The 23301-nt window shown below is 33.8% G+C and overlaps 1 protein-coding gene across 2 annotated transcripts; it reads left to right on the top strand.

Annotated features, from left to right (window-relative positions):
• The first annotated feature begins 378 nt into the window (after positions 1 to 378).
• Positions 379 to 21521, top strand: LOC145938888 (uncharacterized). 2 transcript variants are annotated; one of them, XM_083042759.1, is made up of 5 exons: positions 379 to 507; positions 1433 to 2316; positions 15394 to 15500; positions 15831 to 16034; positions 18287 to 21521. In XM_083042759.1, exons 2-5 carry the CDS (start codon positions 2231 to 2233, stop codon positions 18793 to 18795), a joined length of 906 nt encoding a protein of 301 aa, XP_082898885.1. In that variant the 5' UTR covers positions 379 to 507; positions 1433 to 2230; the 3' UTR covers positions 18796 to 21521. The 2 variants fall into 2 exon arrangements, with proteins under 2 accessions (XP_082898885.1, XP_082898884.1); XM_083042758.1 differs by lacking the exons at positions 379 to 507; positions 1433 to 2316 and adding an exon at positions 11186 to 13429.
• The last annotated feature ends 1780 nt before the right edge of the window (positions 21522 to 23301 follow it).

Here is a 23301-nt window from a genome sequence, read left to right as displayed (position 1 = left end):
TTAACGAAGAGGTTGCGCCACGCGACGATGCGATGAGAGAAACACCCCGCATTTAAAATCACATCATCGTCATCGCGTATTAAATCATTCTCCCTCTCTCTCTTTCTCTCGCAAAACAATACTCTCTCTCTTTCGCCGTCGAGTATTATTAATTTTTAAGGTAGCGCGAGTTTTTTCCTTTTTTTTTTTCCTCACCAAGTGACATTCTTCACAGCGATAATTGCATTTTTGCAACAATTTGAATCTGATGTTTATGTGTGTTTATGTATATGTAAATTGTGGCATAAATAAATACAGATAGGGGGAATGTTGTTGCTTTATCAAGTGCACTCGTAGCAGGCTCCGTTCGGTATAGCACTTGTCGGTTAAGCCGCGGATACTTCACCTCGAGGGTCTCTTGTCATTAACAAATTGTGAGGTACAACTGACAGTCGAGTAGCAACAACAATTGGCCGATTATCTCTCTACGGTTGCTGCCACTCTCATTTGCAATTTGGACAATCCACGGTATATTGTTATCTGAAATTTTTTCTTCTTCATCCTATAGTTTTTCACGTCGATATTATAATCTTATCTGTGCATACCGTGTAAATACTAATACCGGAATTGATCGACCATTGAAACTGAAGTGTGCACAATAATCATAAAATAAAACAATATAATTACGTGAAATAATATCGATAATGTGATGATAAAAATATGCTCGTATTTGTTGAAGTTACGCTGCGTCAGCTTAGCCTCCAGGTAGAAAATCCCAGCGTGGCAATTTATTATCTCTCGATCTTATCTTGAAATCATTTCGCACATGATATAGATACGACAATTTATAATTTTCTTCTTTTTCTTCGCATATTACTGTGTGCGTGATTAGCAAATGGCAGATAAAGATTTCTCGTCTTCTAATCAAGTGCAACTCGTGTGTTACATAGACGTGCAATACATTTGAGAAAGATGTATATTTTACGTTTGTGTGTAATATACAAAATCACCGAATGCTCTTTAAATAATAATTCTTTAGCCAATTTAGGGAATTTTGACTTTTTTTAGTAAATTTTAATTTAAGATTTAATTAAAGAAATACAATGCGAAAAGTTACAATAAAAGATAACATCCCTCGACTTTTTCAAAATCTGCTCCATATTTAGACTAAACAATCTGTTATTAAAAGGCCATCGTTTAAAATAAGGTGTATATACTATATTATATAAAAAAATCTTGTTTTAATTTTAATATTATATAATTATAAGATAATCACACATATTTTGAGGAGCAAAATGTGCATTTTTCAATTCATATTCATCATAAGATTACAGCCGAATGAAATAAATATCGATAAGAAGGGAGTATCGATGTTTGCGGAACTTATTTAAATATATAAATGCAAGGAGATAAACGATTATATACAGATGCATATTCGTCTTTTTTTCGACAGATCGAGAAGACGGCTATTTCGGCCCTCCCCGATTTGTGGTAGTCAAACTAATCTATGTAGGGTGTTATCACGCAGATAACGTTGCCTGCGCTCCTATCAGGTAGCCATATTTTTGATACAATATATAGGTAATCGATATATTGCCACCTAGCTCACAGTAAAACGTACGGCTATCACGAGTTGAACGAGAATAATCTCTGGCGTTCTACTCTGCTAATCATCATCATCATTAAATTCCACATTCGAGTGTCAAATGTGTTGTTTTTCCCAACACACACCGGATGAACGCATTAGGAAGAAAGTGAGAACTTTTGAACTTCACTATCGAGAAATTATTTTTTAATGTCTTCCGTATTTAGTGGCAATCGCTTTATTACTCGATAAAATCGAGAGCGATATATTTTTGAAAAAATATTGTAAATATTGACTTTTCGAAAGAACTGCAACATATGTGATTTAATCGCATCGCGTTGCATTCGTCTCCTCTTTCTCGCATTCTGCCTCGTCGGGATGCAAAGTTTGCGTCGTGCAAAGTTGTCGCTCCAGGTGGATACGCGATGATACTCCGGCACGAAATACAAACTTCGGACTTTCGAGAAACGCGAGTATGAAATCACGCTGGTCTCTCCTATCCGAAAAAAAAGATACGCGTTGAGACAATACGAAGAATTATTTTCCTGATGCGTCTGCCTTTTTTTATCTCTGGGAGATATTTCTCAACCTTTTTCTACCGGACACGGTAGTCGATACATTCAGAACGATAAGAAGAAGAAGAAGAAGAAGAAGAAGGTGAGAAAAATGGCAACCGGATATGACGATTGTTACGACGCTTCCTGGCATCTGATACCGCCGGATTACAACGTCAGCAACGAGGAGGAATACAGGTAAAAAGTTCAATAAAAATGAAAAACGATGTTTCGTAGGAAAAAATCACAATTATGGCGAAAGATTGGCTATTTTTTATCTTTTATATCCTCAAATAAAACTCAGGTGGCGACTTTTAGCATTGATTATTATTTTAAGATCATAATTAATTTTAAAATAATTATCTCAAATATTATTTTTCTCTCTTTAAATAAAAAAACCTTCCGATTATTAATTTAATATTATCGATAAATAATCATACAATGTAATATACATATAATTAATTAATTTTTTAATTGGTCAAAGAGAAAATAAAATTTTATTATTTTAAGATCAGTTAATCTTAAAATTAAATACCTCAAATATTACTTTTCTCTCTTTAAATAAAAAATATAATAAAAAATCTTCCAATGATTAATTTAATATTATCAATAAATAACCATACACAATGTAATATACATACATATATAATTATAATTAAAAATAAATATATAATTAATTATTTAATTTATCGAAGAAAAAGATAGGATCGTTCTGTTACTTCTGAATGCTGATTTAATTCATCTTTCGTATGAAAAAAAAGTCATTAATCTCGAAAGAAAATTGCCCGATTCCCCGCGCGTTTATGCGAACGATTAACATATCTGATTAAGCAGATAGCACCGGAAACCGGAAGCGACTATTTAAGAGCAGTCACGCATATCGGTTAGGCGAATCCTTCGGCGTAGAGTGGTACGCCTTGTTACACGCCGAGGGACACACACGAGAGAAGCGTGAAGGGTGGCGCACGCGGTGCGCCGACACCTGTTGGTTTCCATCGTAAATTTCGGATTAATCGTATTCCACTACGAGATACGATTCTGCCGCTGCCCCGTTCATTGCACCTGCCAAATCGCAGGTCGTCGAATTGGACGATTATTTAATTTAACACGTATCGCCGTCTTAATTTTTTTCTTTACATTGTCCATTGACGTATTGCTGCGTGTACTTAATTTTTTAAAATTATAATTAAATATACGAAAGATCATACATAAGAATCATGCAACATTAAGAAGATTTTTGTAATAATCTACCTTACAATATAATTTCTATATTTATAGCTTATTATTAATCATAAAACAGATATGGAAAAAAAGAAAGTTAGAAGAATGGAATAAAAACTTCCTAAATTACAACAAAAATTGGAAAGTTTCGACAATGGTGACTGGACATTTTCACTAAAGAAAGGTTTCGAAAAATTAAGCAGATAAATCAATTAAAAATAATACTTAGGATCACCTTGAAATAAATGTTATAAATCAAAGAATTCTAAAGCACTAATTTGTACCGAGCATTTTCAAAGTCCTAAATATTTAAGGAGATACGTGCTGTTAAATATATATTATTCAACGTTTGCAACATTTAAATAACAAATAAATTAACTTCCATATACCTTCTATTTATGAACTAATTATGAAATTTTCTTTGAACCTTTACAAAAATTTCTGAAAGAACATATGTATCTTCTACGACATACATTTACCATTTTCTATTCTAAGAATTTCTCAAAATGATGTAACTTTATAAAAATATTTAATATTTAATATAATAGCGCGTATCTCCGAAAATATCGTAAAATATTCGATGCAAATTATTCTTAGAATTCTTGAATTAATGTGAACGCATTTCAAAATTTTGGGGATTATTTTTAATGCTCCGAAAATGTGACTTTGTGATTGCTTTCGCGATGGAATGCCGACAAAAAGCAAGGAACGTAAAATTGTCCTGCCATGCTTGAAATAACATCTTAAACGACGTCGGTGGCTGACTGAGTCTAGATCACGTCTGACAAAATATCATTTAAACGGAAGGTGGAAGAAAGGTAGAAGCGCGCTTTAAGGAATAAAAATCTCTTTCCGACGAGAGAGGTTCTTGAATCAGGATGTTAAAAGAGTATCCTGGGTTAGCCCACCCGTTGCCCATGAGGCCCAATCCCCACTACCCTGCGTACTACGTTCATTCATATTCCTGCAAATACCGTTGCCCTTTTTTTGTAGGAACTTATGAATGAACGTGAGGCTCGATTGTGTTCTCCGCCAAATTCCATTGACTTTTTTTTCCAGATGGTTTCGAGAAGAGAGTTATTTCGGACAGTACCGTCAAAGAGCATGATTTTGTTATATTAAATGTTAATAAGTACACAGAGAGAAATTTCTCTTAGAATTTACCTTGAAAATCATGGTAATCGTAAACTTACTAAATATTACTAAATTGCATAGTAAAATTAATCAAACATATTTTATATTTTATTGTAATAGATATTATTATTTTTATTGTGATAAATATTAATCAGAGAAATTCTCATAAAATTCTTTCCATACCATATTGTCCTACGATTACCATCATTTTCACAGTAAATTCTAAGAGAAAATTCTCTTGTCAGTGTATATAACATTATATACACAAAATACAAGTTACAAAGTAAAGAATGCTTTTTTCAGGGTTAATATTTTTATGTTTTTTTTTCTTTTTGAGATATATGTCTGTTGCAATAAAGAAAGAATTGTATAGATTAACGTAAAAATGATTAATAATTAGATTAAAATATGTTTTAATCTATCTTATTATTTGTTAGATAAAAAATTATATCACTGTGAAAGACGATATTGATAAGTATAAAACGCGAGAAAAAATCAAATAATGCACAATATCATAAATCAATTTTTTTATATAATAATTATATTTTTAAAGATTATTTGCATGTGTAATATCTGTGCTAGCTTTTCAACTTAAAATATCGCCTCATTTCATAATGAAGCTTTTCTAGAGATTTCAATAAGAACAAATTCTTTAGAAACATTCATAAAGAAAAAATCCACGCATATTACACAAGAAAATCTGCATTCAAAAGATTCCAGAAAAAATATTTTTATTAAACTGTTTTGACGTGTAGATTAACTAATGAATTTTATAGTCCTCGTTTAACACCCACTCCAAAACTGACACTCAAAAGCACTTCAGAGAAAAAAAAAGTAAGAGAGAGAATGAATGTCCTTCGTTATTATCTCTAAGATCAAATGGTGCGCGAGCATTGACGTGAAAAATTCTCAACTTTTACACACACTCATAAAAGATCCTCTACGTTTGTGAATACGACGTCTTAAAAAAATTCATGGTTAGGGTCATGGAAAATCCTGAGAAAAAGAAATCGGCACGTATCTCAGTTCAGTAAATAAAGATCAATCCTCAGGTGTTTCTGAATTTCAGGTACCGAAATTACGATAATAATGGCGAGATATACAATAAAATAGACAAGTGTCTATTCATTGTGTCACGTTTTCCGTTTCCGGTCAATAGAATCCCAAATGTATACAAAATCTCAAGTGGCCACTCTGGTTGACTGAGTGTTTCTACGAAGAAAATTTGGCTTTATTTGACCTTACATTTTTCTCTTTACTTTGGCGGTTCGAGTTTCAAAAAAGCAGAAATATTGAGTTAAGTATATGTCGTAAAAAGAAACATGTTTCATACTTCATATTTTCAATACTTTTATGTTTCATGTTTCGAATATCGTTTCATGTTTTTTCGTAAAATTATTATTAAATGTTCCAGAATTCTTTTATATCCGTTAAATAATGTATATGTATAGATGTGTAAATTGAATTATATAATTATATATTATATTAAATCTGACGCACTATATGTATATGTCAAAGTATTTTCTATAATTGCAAACATTGATAGAGAATATACTTTATCTATTTATTCAATAATTACTATGATTAGATATTTAAATAAAAGTTTTTAATTGCAAAGAGAGTTCGAGCTGTCAAAATTCCTTTCGATAACTATAGAATACCACTATTATTCAAATTGAGTTATACCTCCTGCGGCGCAAATTTCTTAAGAGCCAATAAGATGGATTTGAATAGTAAATTTTCTAGTGACCTGCTCTTCATCAAATTATCAATTTATATACTAAATTTAAAATGCGGTCGTTATAATGTTTAACATAAACAGACGAACGCAGAGCGACCGTCGAGTTAATCCGAGATTTGAAGAGGGTATCTTGCCCCCTCTTTGAAGTCGAATTAATCCGATCATTTTTCGCTGATCTTGTCGGATTTGCTTTTCCGCTACGCATTTCCGCCTCTGCTTTTAAAAATAATGTAAGTCGTTCAAAGTAACAGTTGTATGTAATATTCCGAATAAATAAGGAAAGATAAAAAAGAAGTGAGCGATAAATGGAAGAAGAAGAAAGCTTTGCTTTGGCCACCTAATCGCAATGGCAATTAAATGACAGTGCAACATCACAGCATTACAATGGTCAATTATTAATGACATAAAAATTGATAGACCTAATGTTATTTTACGGCGAATTAATTTTTTTATTGGCAACAACACAAAAATAATATTACGCAGTAATATGTAAAATTCAAAAAGTCGCGCGAATAGTGAAATTACTCATCTGTATAGAAGAAACATCATGTTTTATTATGTCCTTCAATATTAAACACAAATTGTTTCTTTTTCTTGAGAAAATTTTTCTGTTTCAAGAAAATCTACGATGTGCTCCGATCAGAACGTTATAAATCATTTGAATCGTTTGATTGACCAAATGAGCAAAAGTTCTTTGTCTTTTAATAGTCTTAATTAATCAATGACAGGCAGTTTTCTTAACAGAAAGATTTTTCACTTCAATAACAGAAAGAATTTATGAGAGTAGATTTCGCATATTAGTTATGATCTCATAACCGACATCTGACAGCTGACAGCTCTTTAGTTTTAATGAACATTGTTTACTCTTACTTTCTTTCACTTCTTTAAGCATACCTTCTTCTCGTGCAATAATTTTTGAAAGATAAATAAATCTGTTTTGTTATTACAAAAAGAGAGATCCAAGGATTTTCTTATTAAGAAGACAATACTACTTTTACATTGGTCAGATTTGTAAAGATTTGTAAAGTTCGGTAAAGCTTTTATTGTATCTTCAAACTGATTTTTCCACTACTTTTGGAAATCACTAATTCTATGTTGTGAGAGAAATATGATATTTATCCTTACACTCTCTAAATCTCTAAAGCAATATTATAAATAATAAAAAAATTAATAACGTACAATATTGTACATATAAATATACAGTTGCAAAATAGTTTGCATATTATCAGAGAAGAATATACACGCACAAATAAAATATATTTCTAAAATAATACATATTTCTTTTCTAAATAATTCTTTTTTTTAATTTTTAAAACGTATTGATCGCAGTTTTGCTATCGAATTGTTTCTATATAACTTCTTGAGTTAGATTTCCATTGTAACGCTCGCGCGCGACATATGCATACAGAAATGTTATTAAAGTAGAAGGCTGAGGAAGATTCCCACTCGATCATTGGAGGATTGTAATAATTCGCGGCACGATCCCCTCAACCCCCGATTTCACATGACGGCGACGGGAGCGGAGGAGAGAGAACAACGAGACTGCACCGCGGCGGCCGTGCGGAGGGGTAGTAAAACAATGAGACGCAGACAAATTGGGTTGCGTGCTCGAAACAAGTTGGCACAGCTATCGCCAAACAGTCGTGGGAGCTCGGCAAATGTTGCTCGATTGCCCGAAGAGCTCGAGACTCCTCCATTTTTTCCCGCCAACGCTCGGAACTCCCATAACGAAGAGCGGAAGGACGAGAAAGAAAGAGAGAGAGGTGAAATTGCGGAAAAACGACAAAAGTCTCTCGGATCTCTTTCTTGTGTTGAACACGATTCTAACCGAGTTAGATGATGCGAGCCCCGCGAAGAGCTAAAATGCACCTTGTTTGAGAGAGCGGTCTGAGTCATTCTAAATCTTTATAATAAACTAGGGATCTCTCCTTTAAATGGAATCAGTATTATCACTGATAAATGATTTCAGTATAAGTACTACAAATGTGAAATCTCTCATTGAGAAGAATCAATTAGTGATAGTGGCTGATTTTTCAATGAAATCTTACCACTATAATCAATGAAATATAAGACGTAATAGTTAAGTATGAGTAACCTTCACTAAAGATTAATGAAATACTCATTAATCTTCGATAAAAATCTTGTCACTGCTTGAATCAGTTTCACTGATTCAGTTTAAGAAACAAATAGCAATAAGATTTTGTAATATCATTGATATCTAATTTTGTATTGATAATTATATAACAATATTATCGATCACATGATATTGTTACATAAAAATTATACTGCCATCTCGACATATTTGATTTTAATATCTCACGTATAAAAAAGACAGGCTTCCATTCTACAAATTAAAAAAAAAAATCTTGTAATTCCTCCTTTTAAATAATTTTCTATTTCTCTACCACAATAACTATTATATAATCATTCAACATGACAAATATAAAATCATAATCCACATTTTTCGAAAAGCATAACATGCTGACTTTAATTAAGTAAAACAAAAAATAATATAAAAACAGTTTCTCATTATTTTTTTCTTGGATAAGCATTGAATGTCCCACTAATGTTAATTATTGAAAATAATAAATTCTTAAAGATATTTTTGATACTCAAATTACTTAGAAATACTTACAAATCGAGATCATAATACTATATTTTTTCTTATTCTAATGCGTCATATATTAAGAAATTTATTTGTAAAAAAAGATTTGTGTGATCGTCTTTCGTCAAAATCATTACCGCAAAAGATTATAATTTATAATATATAATCATCTCGATGAAAATATTCAGGTATAAAAATAACCGAGTGTCTCTTAGCGACTTGACCGCTAAAAATACAGGTGTCTTGCCGGTTTCCGATAGACGATAGTTTTTTTATTTCCAGAAATAAATCCGACGGTCTAGAGATGCGGCCATGGGAAAAAAAAATCAGGAACAACGAGTCCACCCTCTTCCGTACATTTTGACTTTCTGTGCGGCGGAGCGATTGTACGAGGACCGGTCTGAATAATAAACCGGAAACTCGCTCTATATCGTGTCGCTCCTGCCTCTTACCTGTTCCTCGCTTCTGAATCGCGCTTTTCGAATACCCCATTTTCCACCGTGCTACTGTCGGTACGCGCGTGTATTTATTGTGAGTGGTCCGCATTCAGGTGCGCATCTCTCTTCGCGATTGGATACAACCTGCGACCCTTCATTCAACGACACGATCGTATCCGACGAATCATCAATTTCGGAGCGTCGACTCGCTCGAGATCAAAAGTGTGGTCTTCCGCTTAAAACGGGACACCCAAATATTTTCTTAAATTAAACGAAACGGAAGAATATTCAGGATAAATTAAGGTTTCCTTTCGAAAAATGCGGACTTTAAAATAATGTTTACACCAGACATACTTTTATTCTTATTATCTTTGTACATATTTTCTTCAATTTTATTATAATATTATAATAATATTATAATATATAGTATGTATATTTCTTGTAAAAACGATCACACTTCGGCGCATTAAAAATCACCCCCCCGTCAACCAAAACTTTAATCATTTTGAGATTATTATAATTCAATAAATTCTAACGCTAATTTTTGTAAGCAGTTTGCAAAATTAAAAAAATTTTCAGAGACATGTAAAGTTTGTAATTAAAAGACAATAAGTAAAAATCCATCTTTGTAAAGAGACGAGAGTAAAAATATAAAAATAAAATTTATTTGCTTAATTAAAAAATTTCCAAAGCTTTTAATATCTTCGAAAACTAATCATTTTCATATAAAATGTATCTCTTAATTTTTTCTACACAAAATTTTATAAAATATCCTGTATACGATAATTCCTGACAATATCTTGATATCCTCTACGTTCAGCAATCAATAATACCATGCGATCCTAATGTATAATACGGCTTGGGCGTATTACGACGATAATATTTTATCTGCGATCGAAACGTCGCGAAAGAAGGTCGCGAAACGAATTTGATTCGATCGAATCGCACATCGGAGTCCGCGGAATTATTATTCTTGCGCATAATTGCGACGGATAACGATACGCGTGTTGCGCGCCGAATGATAACCGCGCGAAACGACAGGGACTTTTATCTATCGTTAACCGATGTAACAAATGCGTGTCCGTGAATAATAAGTAGGTGGTATAAAAAAGAAATCAGGCCAGCCTTGTCGCCGATGACGTGTCTTTTTTTCTCGCGCGCCAGCGTCGCGATTATCGGAGGAAAAAAAAAAGATCGTCACGGAATGTGCGCGTAATAAATGCCTCGCTATAAAATTAGCCGTCACACGTTTTCTGCCTAAATTATGCCGGAGCTCGGATTTATTTAACTGTCGTAGAAACTTGATTTCTCACTTTATCCGCTCGCTTCCACGATTATAACTTTAGATTGACAATTTCAATTCGATCTCGCGTCTTCTGGGGTTTTTATTTGGACACTTTTAAAGCAACTTCAGAAAGAGATTAAGTTGATATACAAGACACGAAGTAAGATAATTTATTTTTAAGAATTTTCTTTTAAATCAAAAAGTGATATATTTTTCTTATACTTGCTCCATATAATCGTGAAATTAAAATCAAGTATTTCGAAAGCATTTTTTAAATTATGTCATATTATTTTATAATTTGTAGTCTTGTAAAAAAATATACATGCTATAAAAATCTTTTTTACATGTTACTCTTTTTCTTTCTCTTCTTTTTCTTCCTTTTCATATCAGAAACTTTTATAAAGTTTCTAAAATATTTGATCAATTTCGTGAGTACCTGTAACTTTTGGCGTTTGCCTAAGTAATCAATCTCTAAAAGAAGATTCATGAAAGACTTCATTTAATATCATTATACTGTTAAATTAATAAATTAATGATGTCTACAATTGCGAAGGTATGAATCATAATTTGCTTTTTGCTGGAATATCGGTTTTCATAAAGTTAGACATATATGCTATCTTTCAATTAAACTTCCATTTCGCACCCTTTGATTTTTTGATCGAACAAACAAGTTCCTAAAAGAGGACAGTCGAGCTGGTCGATCATACGTATCTCGTTTGCGTTTGTGTAACACTCGGTCGTAAGTCGCGACCACCACGCTTCTAACCCAGTTTTGCGTATCAATAGGCAACGATCTGAGTATCACAAAGCGAGAAAGAGAGAAAGAAAGAGCGAGAGAGAGAGAGAGGGGGGAAAGAGAGAAAACAGGGCGGTGGCAGGAAAAGAGGAGAGACGTAGGGGAAACGAGTGAAAAATCGAAATGACACAGTAAAAGCACCGCTAATGCTCTTTCACATTAACACTCGACGTAAAGTATGCTCTCGGTGTAAAAAGCCCCCTGATCGATGAAGCTCGCCGATTGGCTCGCTCGTAGGGCTGGATTGAAATCAACCCCCGGGCCGCTGGGCGACGTTCCCCGACACGCGACCATCCTATTGGCTGGCTGGTGGAACCACCCCTCGGTAACTTACCCCCGTAATATTACGAGAATCGCTCGGAGTGGCAAGGAATTTCATCGGATTTGATACGACGGAGGAAACAAAAAGACTTGTTTTTACATATGTAATTCTTATTTTTATACATATACATAAAAGCACAATTAAACCAAGTGTCTAGTTAGACGAGTAGCTATTAATAAAAAATATAAATGTCCTGAGAAACCGTATTAATTAGCGAATTACTTGCTAAAATTACACCCTGAATTATGATATAGTATTGGATGATTCGTATTGTCCTATATTATTGTTAATTTATTTTAGAAAAACGAATCGAGAATTACTTCATATTTGTATTTTATTTTTATTTATTGCTAAATTTATAAAATATTCATTCGACTAATTTCGAAAAATAAAGATCTACCCCTAGTACTCTATTACGAAGATCAACCCCTTAACTAAAGCGAGACGAATACTGGAAATATTCTTTGATTACTATACTGTATTTTACAGCACGTGCATAAAAGAAAGACAGAGCTCGTATCGGTAAATTACAACAAGTTATCAATTCAGCCAATTAAATGAACTACTTGCGGCTCGAATAAGATAAAAGCACTGAACTTTCATCAGAATATTACATTATCATCAGCACTGCATTTATTTTTTGAACAGACGGAGCTTTTGAAGAGATGATAAATTAAATGAGAAACGAAACAGCAACGTTCTTCTACCCTGCGAGCTTCTCCCGCCGGAAACTTTCCGTAAGTTACCGCCGGATAGCAGGGTGGGAAAAGCTAGCAAACGGGAGGGGATGAAACGTGAAATCCCGCCCCAATGTAGAATCCGCCCTACGCTTCGAGGGTGCTTGACGGGAGACCTAGGAACGAACACTAGTCGTCAAGTGTTCGTCGAGGACACTTAAAAATTACAAGGAGTGTCCTTTAGTAGTTCCAAAAAGGAATTATGGCCTGCTTTACGGGTCCTTCGGACGGAATCAGTAATGACTGACAGTCGCGAGTGCGGTACAAAAAATCAGTGAGTGGAGATTGGATTACTTGTTGGACTGGTTATTATCGTGTTTGTGTTGGCATAAGGACTTTTCCTACGAGATTCGTGAAAAGACACAATTGTTAATACTAAAAGTGAAAACTACGATAATTTCATGACGGAAAAAGAGTGAGCAAAAGAAATGGAAAAGCAAAAATATGGGCAATTGCAATCACAAAAAGATTAGAGAAATAAGAAAAGTTTCGAAGAAAGTTACTTCAATAAAATACAAAAAAAAAAAAAGAAACATATTATATAAATTAATTTAATATATTGTTAATTTTCCGTTAGAGGGAGAGTAAAAATAAATAAATTTTTATCTCTTTTTTCTAAGCAAAAGAGATAAAAAGGAGACAAAAATCTCACTTGCTCTCGTACGCATTAAGTGCGCGTTAAGTGAAGAAGAAAAAGAAATAAATAAAGAAATAAAATAAAGAAGAAAAAGTCTTTTAAATTATCAAGATTGGGGAAATTAATTTCAATTTTAAATATTATTGGAAAATCAAAGAGAGAAAAGAAAAGGAAGAGAACAAGAATTTTAAATGGAAATCGGGTCCGTGATTCGAAGAGACTTTTAAACATCTGGAAATGTGCCGTCGGTGAAAGATGTAACATGTACTGACACCAATAACAACTTCTCGAAATCAAAATGGTGGACAAGAATAAGATTTTGCACTGGCCGCTGCTACCGTATCCGGCCAGTCTTTTAAATCACGTGTGGTACAGCCAGCTCGCATTGAATACTAGGTAAATAATGTTAATGGAATTCAGTAACTCCCTTTGGCGATTACAAAACAATCTTAATTTTTTTTACTTTTTCTTGCAAATAATTTACTTTAGAAAAATAAGAATTAGATACGTAACATATATACTACAAATATTAAATTATAATTACTAAATATTTTTTTCTATATGTACACACACACACATATAATTGAGGGAAGGGCAATGTAAAAACACATCACACATTACGATTATTAAATTATATAATAATAAACGCAAAATATGCTTGACAAATAAATCGAAGAATAATCGTATTAGTCGATAATCTTTACTTTGATTAATTTTGATGACCATCGAATTTGTGATTTTTATCAAGATATATCTCTCATGCAAAATTATATATTAATTGACCCATTGAAACACGCATCGTTTAATTAAAAATTGCATGCGATGCAGAGAAATCACCACTAGACATTCCATATGTTTATATGAAATTTTGTTGCGCTACATATATTTATGTAGCCATAAAAGAAACTTAAAAATATATTACTTCTTTTAAATATTTTTTATCTTTAATAGAAATATTTTATAACTCTATTAATATGGATATTTTAAAATTGTTATTTCAAATTTTTTTTTAATTTACATATTTTAAAAAATATATTACAGTATTTTTCTAAATTATATGTTATGCATTTACACAATTAATTAAAAATGACGAAAGGTACGATCGTGCTATCTTTATAATAATTCTTTTACGTTAATTAAGAACACGTAAGAATCGCCGTAATTAGAAGAGGTTGAAATCGCGGGCGATTTCAACGCTGGTACTTTCGAATAATTATCAGCTTCTCGCAAAGAAATGATTCTGCTCTAGTATATTAATCTGATTTTCACGATCAAGTCACACAAGATTATATGAATCCGATAAAATAAATTGTATTTAATACATATATAGATATGTGTGTGTGCGAACAAAGAAGAATATATTCATCTGTAAGATATACAATTATAAATAACTAGAATAACTAGAAATTATTATGATCAATATTCGTCGAAACTTTTCCACCTCTATAACTAAAAACTATCTTTTAATAACTATATTTTAACTCGTCGCAAAACTTCTCGTAGAAGTTTTCTCAGATGGCAGTTTGTATAGATAAAAAGAAAGCTTATTCAGGAACACCCGCGCTCCGGAAACATTTAAGAAACGTAGCTCGTACGTGCCATAATAATAGCTCGCACAACTTATAAACGGACCCAAAAATTCATTCCTACCCGCAAATCCGCAGACAGGTTGCTTACGAATAAACACATGGCAGAGGCAGGTATTATATACCCTCGAGAAGAGGTCTTTCTCTCTCTTTAATCGGGTCCTAAAAGAGCCGATAGCTTCTTGACGGTCAAGAGACTTTCAGGGTGAGACTCCTTCAAAAATTGGATTTTTGACCGTCGAAAAGTACCTTTGTATCCGACTTCCCGTCTCGCAAAATCCGCTCGCGGATATTTATCCAAAATCCTGAGACGATCTACGACCGTACCGTATATATACACATGTTCGTTTTATTAGAAAACAAACCTGTGCTAATTTAATATAAAGTGTAAAAATATTATAAGAGCATAATCGTATAAAAATAATAAGCATCTTCACATGTAATTCCTGACTTTTAGTTTTTTAAACAATATGATAAATTATATTCAAGTATCTCGCGGATCCCCCCCCCCCCCCCAATAAGCTTATAATATTATGCCGAATTGTGATTTTTTGATACCTATGATATATTATTAATATCTGAATATATTTCGAACACACGATTTATCTTCACATAACATTTCTTTTTCGTTTTGGACTCTAAACTCACCCCTTAAGTACTGACATATAATTAAGAATCACATTCTCTCTATTTATAATGTTATAATACTTTTATTGGTATCGTCTCTCTAATATTTGTTTCAAATTATAATAAGCAAATAATCTTTTGTTGCAGGCTGCTAGAAAGTATGAAAATGCCAGCTAGGACATCCGGTTTCGCTATTAGCGACATTTTGGAGCTAAACGATGCCAAGCCGTCGCAAGAAGAAACAGAAGTGCAAGGTACGGAAAGTTATTATAAAAATAGTTATATTAACATAATTAAAAAATATATATCTGACATCTCATTAATTACATTCCTAATTAATTTAACAATTGCTGCATTAGATAAATATTAAAATAATGTAATACAGATCTGTTATCTTAAAAATTTAATCCGATTTTAATCTGATGTTAATACATATTTCGTAATAAAAAGAAGGAAAGACGATATATTAAAGGGATAAGTTTAAAAGTCGGGGAAAAAAATGTAAAATTTCTTATTTTCTTTTGCCGTAATGTTTCAGCTATTAAAAGAAAACTAATAAATTTTCTTGGATTTTTATGTTCCAGGTACCACGACGGTTCTGCCAACAGCCAGCGACGTGCCGTTAGCTTACCAACAATTTTTAGAACACACGACCGCCATGCTACAACCTATGCACGCTAATCTGAGCAGGGGTACGTTGCCACCACCCCCGCCGGGATTATTAGGTTGGCCAGCTGGACCAGTACTACCGGCAACGTTATCTCAACCCTTAGTGGAAGAGATGAATGGTGAGCACGAATATATTACTCCTTATTTAATTGTCTAGAAATCGGGGAGAGAGGGGCACGCAATAATAAAAATTAACTATATAATTTAGAGAACGCATTTAACTCGCGCGCATTTACATGATTATATATCGAGAAATAATTAACTTAAAAAAAAAATACGAATAATAAAATTTTCCATTTGACAAGACGTCACTTGTGTACCCTAAAGAATGGACCTCGGTCGAATTCGGTCGCTGTATTCTCCATCGTTCGAGGTGCAAGATTTCTCGCCCCCTTTCTTCATGTTAATAGAAAGGGCGCGCACACATACAAGCGCGCGCGCTTTTGCGGGCGGAAGGGCGCGAGATGGAAACCCTTATTTATTTAACACCCTACAATTGGTCCGCGAGGGCTAAGCAGGATCTAATGGTCCTGTAAAAGGTTCTCGTGGGTACCGCACGGCGATTGGTCCGCGAATGAGGACAGATGTCGTACCGGGGACAGATGCGCGAGCGGCGGGGGCCCCCCGGGCCCCGGCCCTCGTTAAATCAGAATCGTCACGCCCAAAAAATTCGTCGCCGACCTATCCCGCTCCTTTTTATTTTCCTCTCGCGCGGTCACGGTTCGCACGAGCGAAAAATCCGGGCGACGTGTCGAACCGACATGAGAAACGCGTCGCCTGCGAATAATCGCGGTCGTCCTGTAGCAGATAAAGAGGGGACACGCACGATTGAGTGGATCTCTTTTACACCGAACGTTTATATTGTTCACTGGATAGCGTATTACGTAGTATAATTCTCTCTTTCTGAAGTAGATTTCTGAAAATTCTGATCAGATTTAAATATGGTCTGAATGACTTTAGAAAATTATGCAAGTGTGACATATATACTTGGGGGAGCAAGAATAATACATAATAGAAACTACTAGGTAGATGATATAACACACTGCAATATCAAACAAGATATAAAAATTCTTATCGCCACGCCTACTTTGATTTTATTTTCATATAAAGAAATATATTTATATATAATCCTAGTAATTTTTATAAAAATTATTATAAAAATTATTTAAAAAATTTAACTGCGATTTAAATAAACGAGTTTAAATTAAAATAATGATGTTGATATACATATATATTTTGGATTTATGCGAAGTTCAAGAATTGACTCGAAATTCATATTGTAAGAACGCGAGATAATCCCATCGCTATCGCGTAGCTTCCTTCGGAAACATTAGTTGGCGGCGAGTGTCTAATTGAAATCACAGACATACGACTGCGAGTACGGCCTAATCTCCCATGAAAATGATATGGTTGATCCCATGGGGTCCGAAGCAGGGGTATCAAATAGGCTTTATATTGGTTCACACCCTCCTTGAGCGGGTCCCCGGGGATCGCTCACAAAAGCATATTGTATCACGGCAAAGCCAGTATCCCGACGTTGTACATTAAATTAGCCGATATCCCGGGCCGGTTCGTAACATTTACCACTTCGCTATCAGACAAATCAAGTTATTACTATTGTAGTATAATTATCGCGTCAGCAAAATTATATATTTATAAAATTATATATTTATTTTATTATTATTTCATTCTGATCGTTGTTTAAAAATCTCTAATTACCATTAAATATTGCAAGCGATTAATTTACAAATTATAACAACAATATTCATATTCGATCGTTTCTATTCTTATAATCAATTAAAGAAATTCTCATAGTTTAGTGTTGTGAGAAAATGAATTTCAGAGATCTTGGAATATCGCGAGAGAATTAGAATTTTTTTGTACGTATATCTGGAGAAAATAAAGTTTAATTAAGTACACATATATAGTGTATCATGAGACTTAACGATACAATTCATCAGTACTCTGATTAGAAGAACTGATTAAAAAATCAATGCAGGCGTGCATCTGCCTGTAATCAACGCTAAGAGCAATCAACGGCGCCGGCTGAATCGAAATGCAGCTGCAGTTGGTTATCATCAATCACGTAATTGAGAGAGTCGGTCGTTCACTAAACACTATACTTCCATTACGTCATTTAACATGTTTATTTCTACGATAGTCCCCATAGCTACCCTAACGAACCCGAATCACACACCAATGTCACGTATAAAAAAATTCAATTTGCCAATTAATATTAAATAAAATATTAAATAAAATATTTAATAAAAGTACGAACACCTAGTCGATGTCTACGCCGGAATTCCTCTACAGAAAATCATCCCTCTTTCGAAACAAAAATTAACATCGCGATAATATTTCTTGTATTCAGTTCTCCAACAACCGGACTCGACGAGCCCGGCGATCTCGGACATGTCGTTCCCGTCGCAGCAGGAGAACAGTCACGAGTCGTCCAAGGACGAGGAATCGCAGGACTTCGAGGACGAGCAGCAGACCGGCAACGAGACGGCGCAGCCCCACGAGACCGAGCACAAGAAGCGGAAGCGACGCGTCCTGTTCTCCAAGGCGCAGACCTACGAGCTCGAGCGACGTTTCCGTCAACAGCGTTACCTAAGTGCGCCCGAGCGCGAGCACCTGGCCTCCATCATTCGTCTAACGCCTACCCAAGTGAAGATCTGGTTCCAGAATCACAGGTACAAGACGAAGAGAGCGGCGAGCGAGCGCGTCGAGGCCGGCGGCAGCGGATGCTCGCCTAGACGGGTCGCCGTCCCAGTCCTGGTGAGAGACGGTAAGCCCTGTCAATCCAAGCTGATGGAACCGACGTATCCCGGAAGCGGCCAGGTCCCTATGGCGCCATACATGCAGAAATATTGGTGGTAAAGAAGAACCCTAATTGGACTAATTGGAGAAGAGAGAAATGGTCCGCGCCGTGAATGATCATTGCGCGAATCATCGACGATGAAAGACGCTACTGTGATAAAAAGATGTGACTATAATCGAGGAACGGATGTGAGAAAAATTACCGGTGATGGAAAGAATTGAGACGATGCTGAGCGCGAAAAATGCATGAAAATTCATGATGACATACATCATAATTGTGTTTTAATTTATTATAGATTATAGATTAACTGTGGATTTTGACGAAAATTTATTCGGAAAAACAAAGGAGTTGAACCAACAATAAAGAGATACAAAGAGCTATGAATTGAAAATAAACATCAACTAATTGAAAATAAGAAGATTGATAGAGAAAGAATTTTAAATTCTTTTAACTCTATCATTTTCCGATTTCTAGTGAAAAATTTGTGCATATCTCCTCGGATTCTCCTGATGCAATTCAGATACGTCATGAAATTAAAGTGACACATAGCAATGACGAGATAAAAAATTAAATCTACTTGCGAAATTGTAAAAAGCGTGACCAGCTGACAACTAAATAAATTTAACTGTCTCACGTGTATTTCCAGACTATAGAACTTCAGGAAGTATAATACTTCGAATTAGAAGCATGACGTTTTCTACATTTCAAAAAACACATATGTTCAATGACATTTGACTTGTTAGAAAAATGAAAGGATTTAAAACGATCAACCTTTTTAAAAGGAATGTTATTGTCGAAACTGATGCGGAAAATTGCTGTTTTACAACAGCAATAAATATTCGTTTAAGTCGACGTTTATTTTCGCTGTGTGCGATGAAAAATGTGCACGGACACTTTAGCAAATGAGACGGGTAATCTCGAAAATTAACGAACATTTAAAGATATAGACGAGAGTGAATATGAGACATGAAGATAAATTTATGATGTGCGATGAATATTCTGAAGAAACGTCGCAATCGAATCTTAATATTTCAGAAGACAAGCAAATATTACGCGATATATTACTTCATAAAATTATTTACGTAGAACACATTATTGCGTATAAACGAATATTTGCTTAGAAAACGAAATGTCGATATCGACAATTTGAGGAATGATAAAACCTGGATAATCAAAATGCAAGTAAGTGCGAAAGATCACTAATGATTAAGCAAAAAAAGTAGTTTTACGAAAACTAGATAATTAAAAAAATTACGAGCTCGCGATTCTTCAGTTTCTGGAATAAAAATAAAAGTAAAGTCCAGTGTGTTGCAATTGAAAGTTCTTGCCGTTAGTGTTGATATTCATAAAAAAATTAAAGACAATGCGAATATCGTCGGAAACCAAAGATCGCTTTTGCGTACGAGCTGATTTCGCGTATAAACTAGAGCTTGACGTGAATAAGTAATTTAATTATAGATATAAAAGAAAACGTGTATAGAAAAAGAGTTTCTCATTAAACGATATCGATGTCGGGTTCTTACCAGATAAGGTATTTGTACAAACTTGTTACACAATATCTCGGTGATTCACGTAGAGTTCGAATTTAGTCCTTAGAGCGTGTGTCGTAGAAAAGAATATCGTAAATGCAAAGAGTTTCGATTTAATCCCGAAAAATGCACAATGTCGTCTAACTATCGCATAATTAAATTCGCACATTTTTAACATCCTTTTTCGAAACTTTTCGATAATAGATCATCACACAAGAATAAATTACTGCCAATAATTCGAAGTTGAATTCGTCATTCAATTGTATATGTATGTGTATGTGTGTGTAGAGAGAAGAGACATGCAGAATTTCAAAGGATCAATAATCTTGAAATTTGCAAAATAGAACGATGTCGCAAAATATTAAATCTCGAGATTAAAAAATTAGCGCATAAAGTTGCGAAAAATTAATTTATAATTTCAAAATTGAGGCAAATCAAGACACAATGTTAATCAGACGTATAACTTTTCTTCTAAAATATAAAATAGACAAAGTTAAAATCTCGAAATCAAGTGAGTAAGTCAGTTCTCAATCGATTATTTCACGGCTAATACACAATTCCGCATGTATTTTTCTCGCGTTCTTGGAAGATTCACGATATATGGTGTGTTTAATAGATTCTCAAAGTAGAATTCTATATCTCGCAAGATATATTATTAATATACAAGTAGCTAACGCGCGATTGTGGTTCTATATTGCTCGATTGTCTGGTGCGACATTTTCATTTCTCGCGATAGATTCGCGCGAAAGAGGAAACAAGTGGCCAGTTTAAAGGATATAAGTACATTTAACAAGTACGTATATCATCTTCGTAGAGTAAAATTGAATATTATGATCAGAATTAAATACAGTTTTCTTAATGATTACCTTCTATATGTACGTACTTGGAGAGAGTTAATTAGATAGGATGAGAAACTTGCTACGAGAACGAAATAATTTCGTTGATATTAACACAAACTTTTTAAATTGTTATCTTAAATTTAAATTCTTTATCTTTAAAATAGTACATCAATAATACTTGACGGTACGTCGACGTACTATGCTGATAATGTTGCATATAATTATTATGATATTCGATGTCATAATAAAAGCGAAGAATAGAATGCGAGATCGTGATACTGTGAGCAATCGCAAGAATATATTGCACAGTGTTTCGTCTTTAATTAATTAAATATATAAGCTGTATATATGTACATTGTGTATGATACGTATAGTGAACTAATATATCAAAAGCGTATTTAATAAATATGGATCTTAAGAAAAGCAAATGCTTCTTATTAATCTTAATCCAAAAATTTCAAGTCTTCCTTTCTTTTTCATTTTTAATTAAAATTAAGAGAAAAACAAATCAAATCTCTTTTTAAACGAAAGCGGAATGTTTTTAAAATATATTAATTCAGTTTTTGTTTTAATATTAGTAACATCTTATAAAAATTCTCTATTGCAACATTTTTAATAATATATACATCTTTCTCGTTATGCTATTCTGTATATATTATCAATGTGGCATGAATGACACATAACAGAAGATTCAAATATATTTTAACGATATCGTAGCATTCTTCCTTTATATCTATAATAGAGAGTATAACGAAACAATACACTCGAAACAATCCGCTCTTTTGCTATCTCTCTCCTTCTTTCTTCTGGACCGTTTCAGAATCGTTTCCCTTTTTTCGGGACACGCCGGAAGCCAGCGTAGCTTGAGTGACAAGCTTCCGGTTTCCGTTTCCGAGCAGCCATCTTGTTACCGGTTTAGATTTCCTGAGGGCGCCCCATCGAGTCTCGATGGGGATCGCGTTTAACTTTTGCGACCCCCAGAGAAACTTTTCATTATTCGCGTTATGACGCACAAGTTATTCGCTCAACCAACAAGAACCAGATCGTGAATTCAAATCGACGTTTTTTTATCTACTGCAATTTCCTTTCGCGATTAAAATAATCGAGCTACATAATCGCGCCGTCTTATCGAGTCGCGTAATAAAACGCGATCGTATATCAGAGAACTTTATTAATCAATTGGGGATTTCGCGAAACGATAATGTGTGCAAAATAATGATGAATAATCGCATAAATCTAAGATAAATTATCAAGCGATAACGGCTATCACCCAAATTCCTATCTTCTACAATTTTAATTATCTGATTGTTTATTGTATGTGTGTTTCAATTTTCTTATAAATTAGATTCATAATATTATAAATCTAAATTAGATGAGAGAATTAAAATCGATTATAATAAATTCATTTATTACAACATTCTATTTGTATCTTTTCTATTTGCATTTTAATAATAGATTCTTGTATTAATTTAAATTCAATTTTTTAAAAATCATGTTGAATGATTGTTAAATTACTTTATCACAATTTGCCAATATATATATATATATATTTTTTTTTTTTACCAATATAAATAACACAAAAATATCAATATTATATATAAATATTATATATAATTATCAAATTAAATTCTGACCAGAAATCCGTCTAAAATTAACTAAAAGATATAATGCTCTAATATATTCATTTTTATTCTAAAATATAGACAACGAGAAGATCTTTTTAGTCGTTTTTAACGAATTATTGCATCGACATTTTCTCGATAAGATAAGATCAATTCTAAATTCGTCAGAGAACCTGTCATTAACATTAAAGTTGCGTGTTGTGGGTCACCTATATATACATATACATATGCATATTACATTGCGAGTATATGAACTGTACACGAAACATATAAATTAAGATGCGCTCTTAGGAATGATATTTGTCTCTGCTCCACTTTTCCTATCGAAACGGGATAATACAAAGGATGTTCCCTCGGACACGCTTCGCCCCTTCCTCTCTTTCTACCCCGCATCCTCTCTTATCTTCCCGTCTCGCATCATCGGCGGATGACGTAGCGAGGTAAATGGAGTGGACAGCGGGCAGCATATGCTTCGTGTGGCGATCTCTTCTCTCCTGCTATGCACAAAACGAAACTATCCCCACACACGTGGAATATTCCCGGTGCGGTGCGCCAGAAGCGAAATGTCGGCGGTG

Source organism: Prenolepis imparis, unplaced genomic scaffold (assembly GCF_030444845.1).
Source record: "Prenolepis imparis isolate NDT839.2.m4 unplaced genomic scaffold, iyPreImpa1.0 SCAF_7, whole genome shotgun sequence".
Taxonomy (NCBI): Eukaryota; Metazoa; Arthropoda; class Insecta; order Hymenoptera; family Formicidae; genus Prenolepis; species Prenolepis imparis.
The sequence above is the reverse complement of the archived record's forward strand: the minus strand, read 5'-3'. Positions and strand labels throughout refer to the sequence as shown.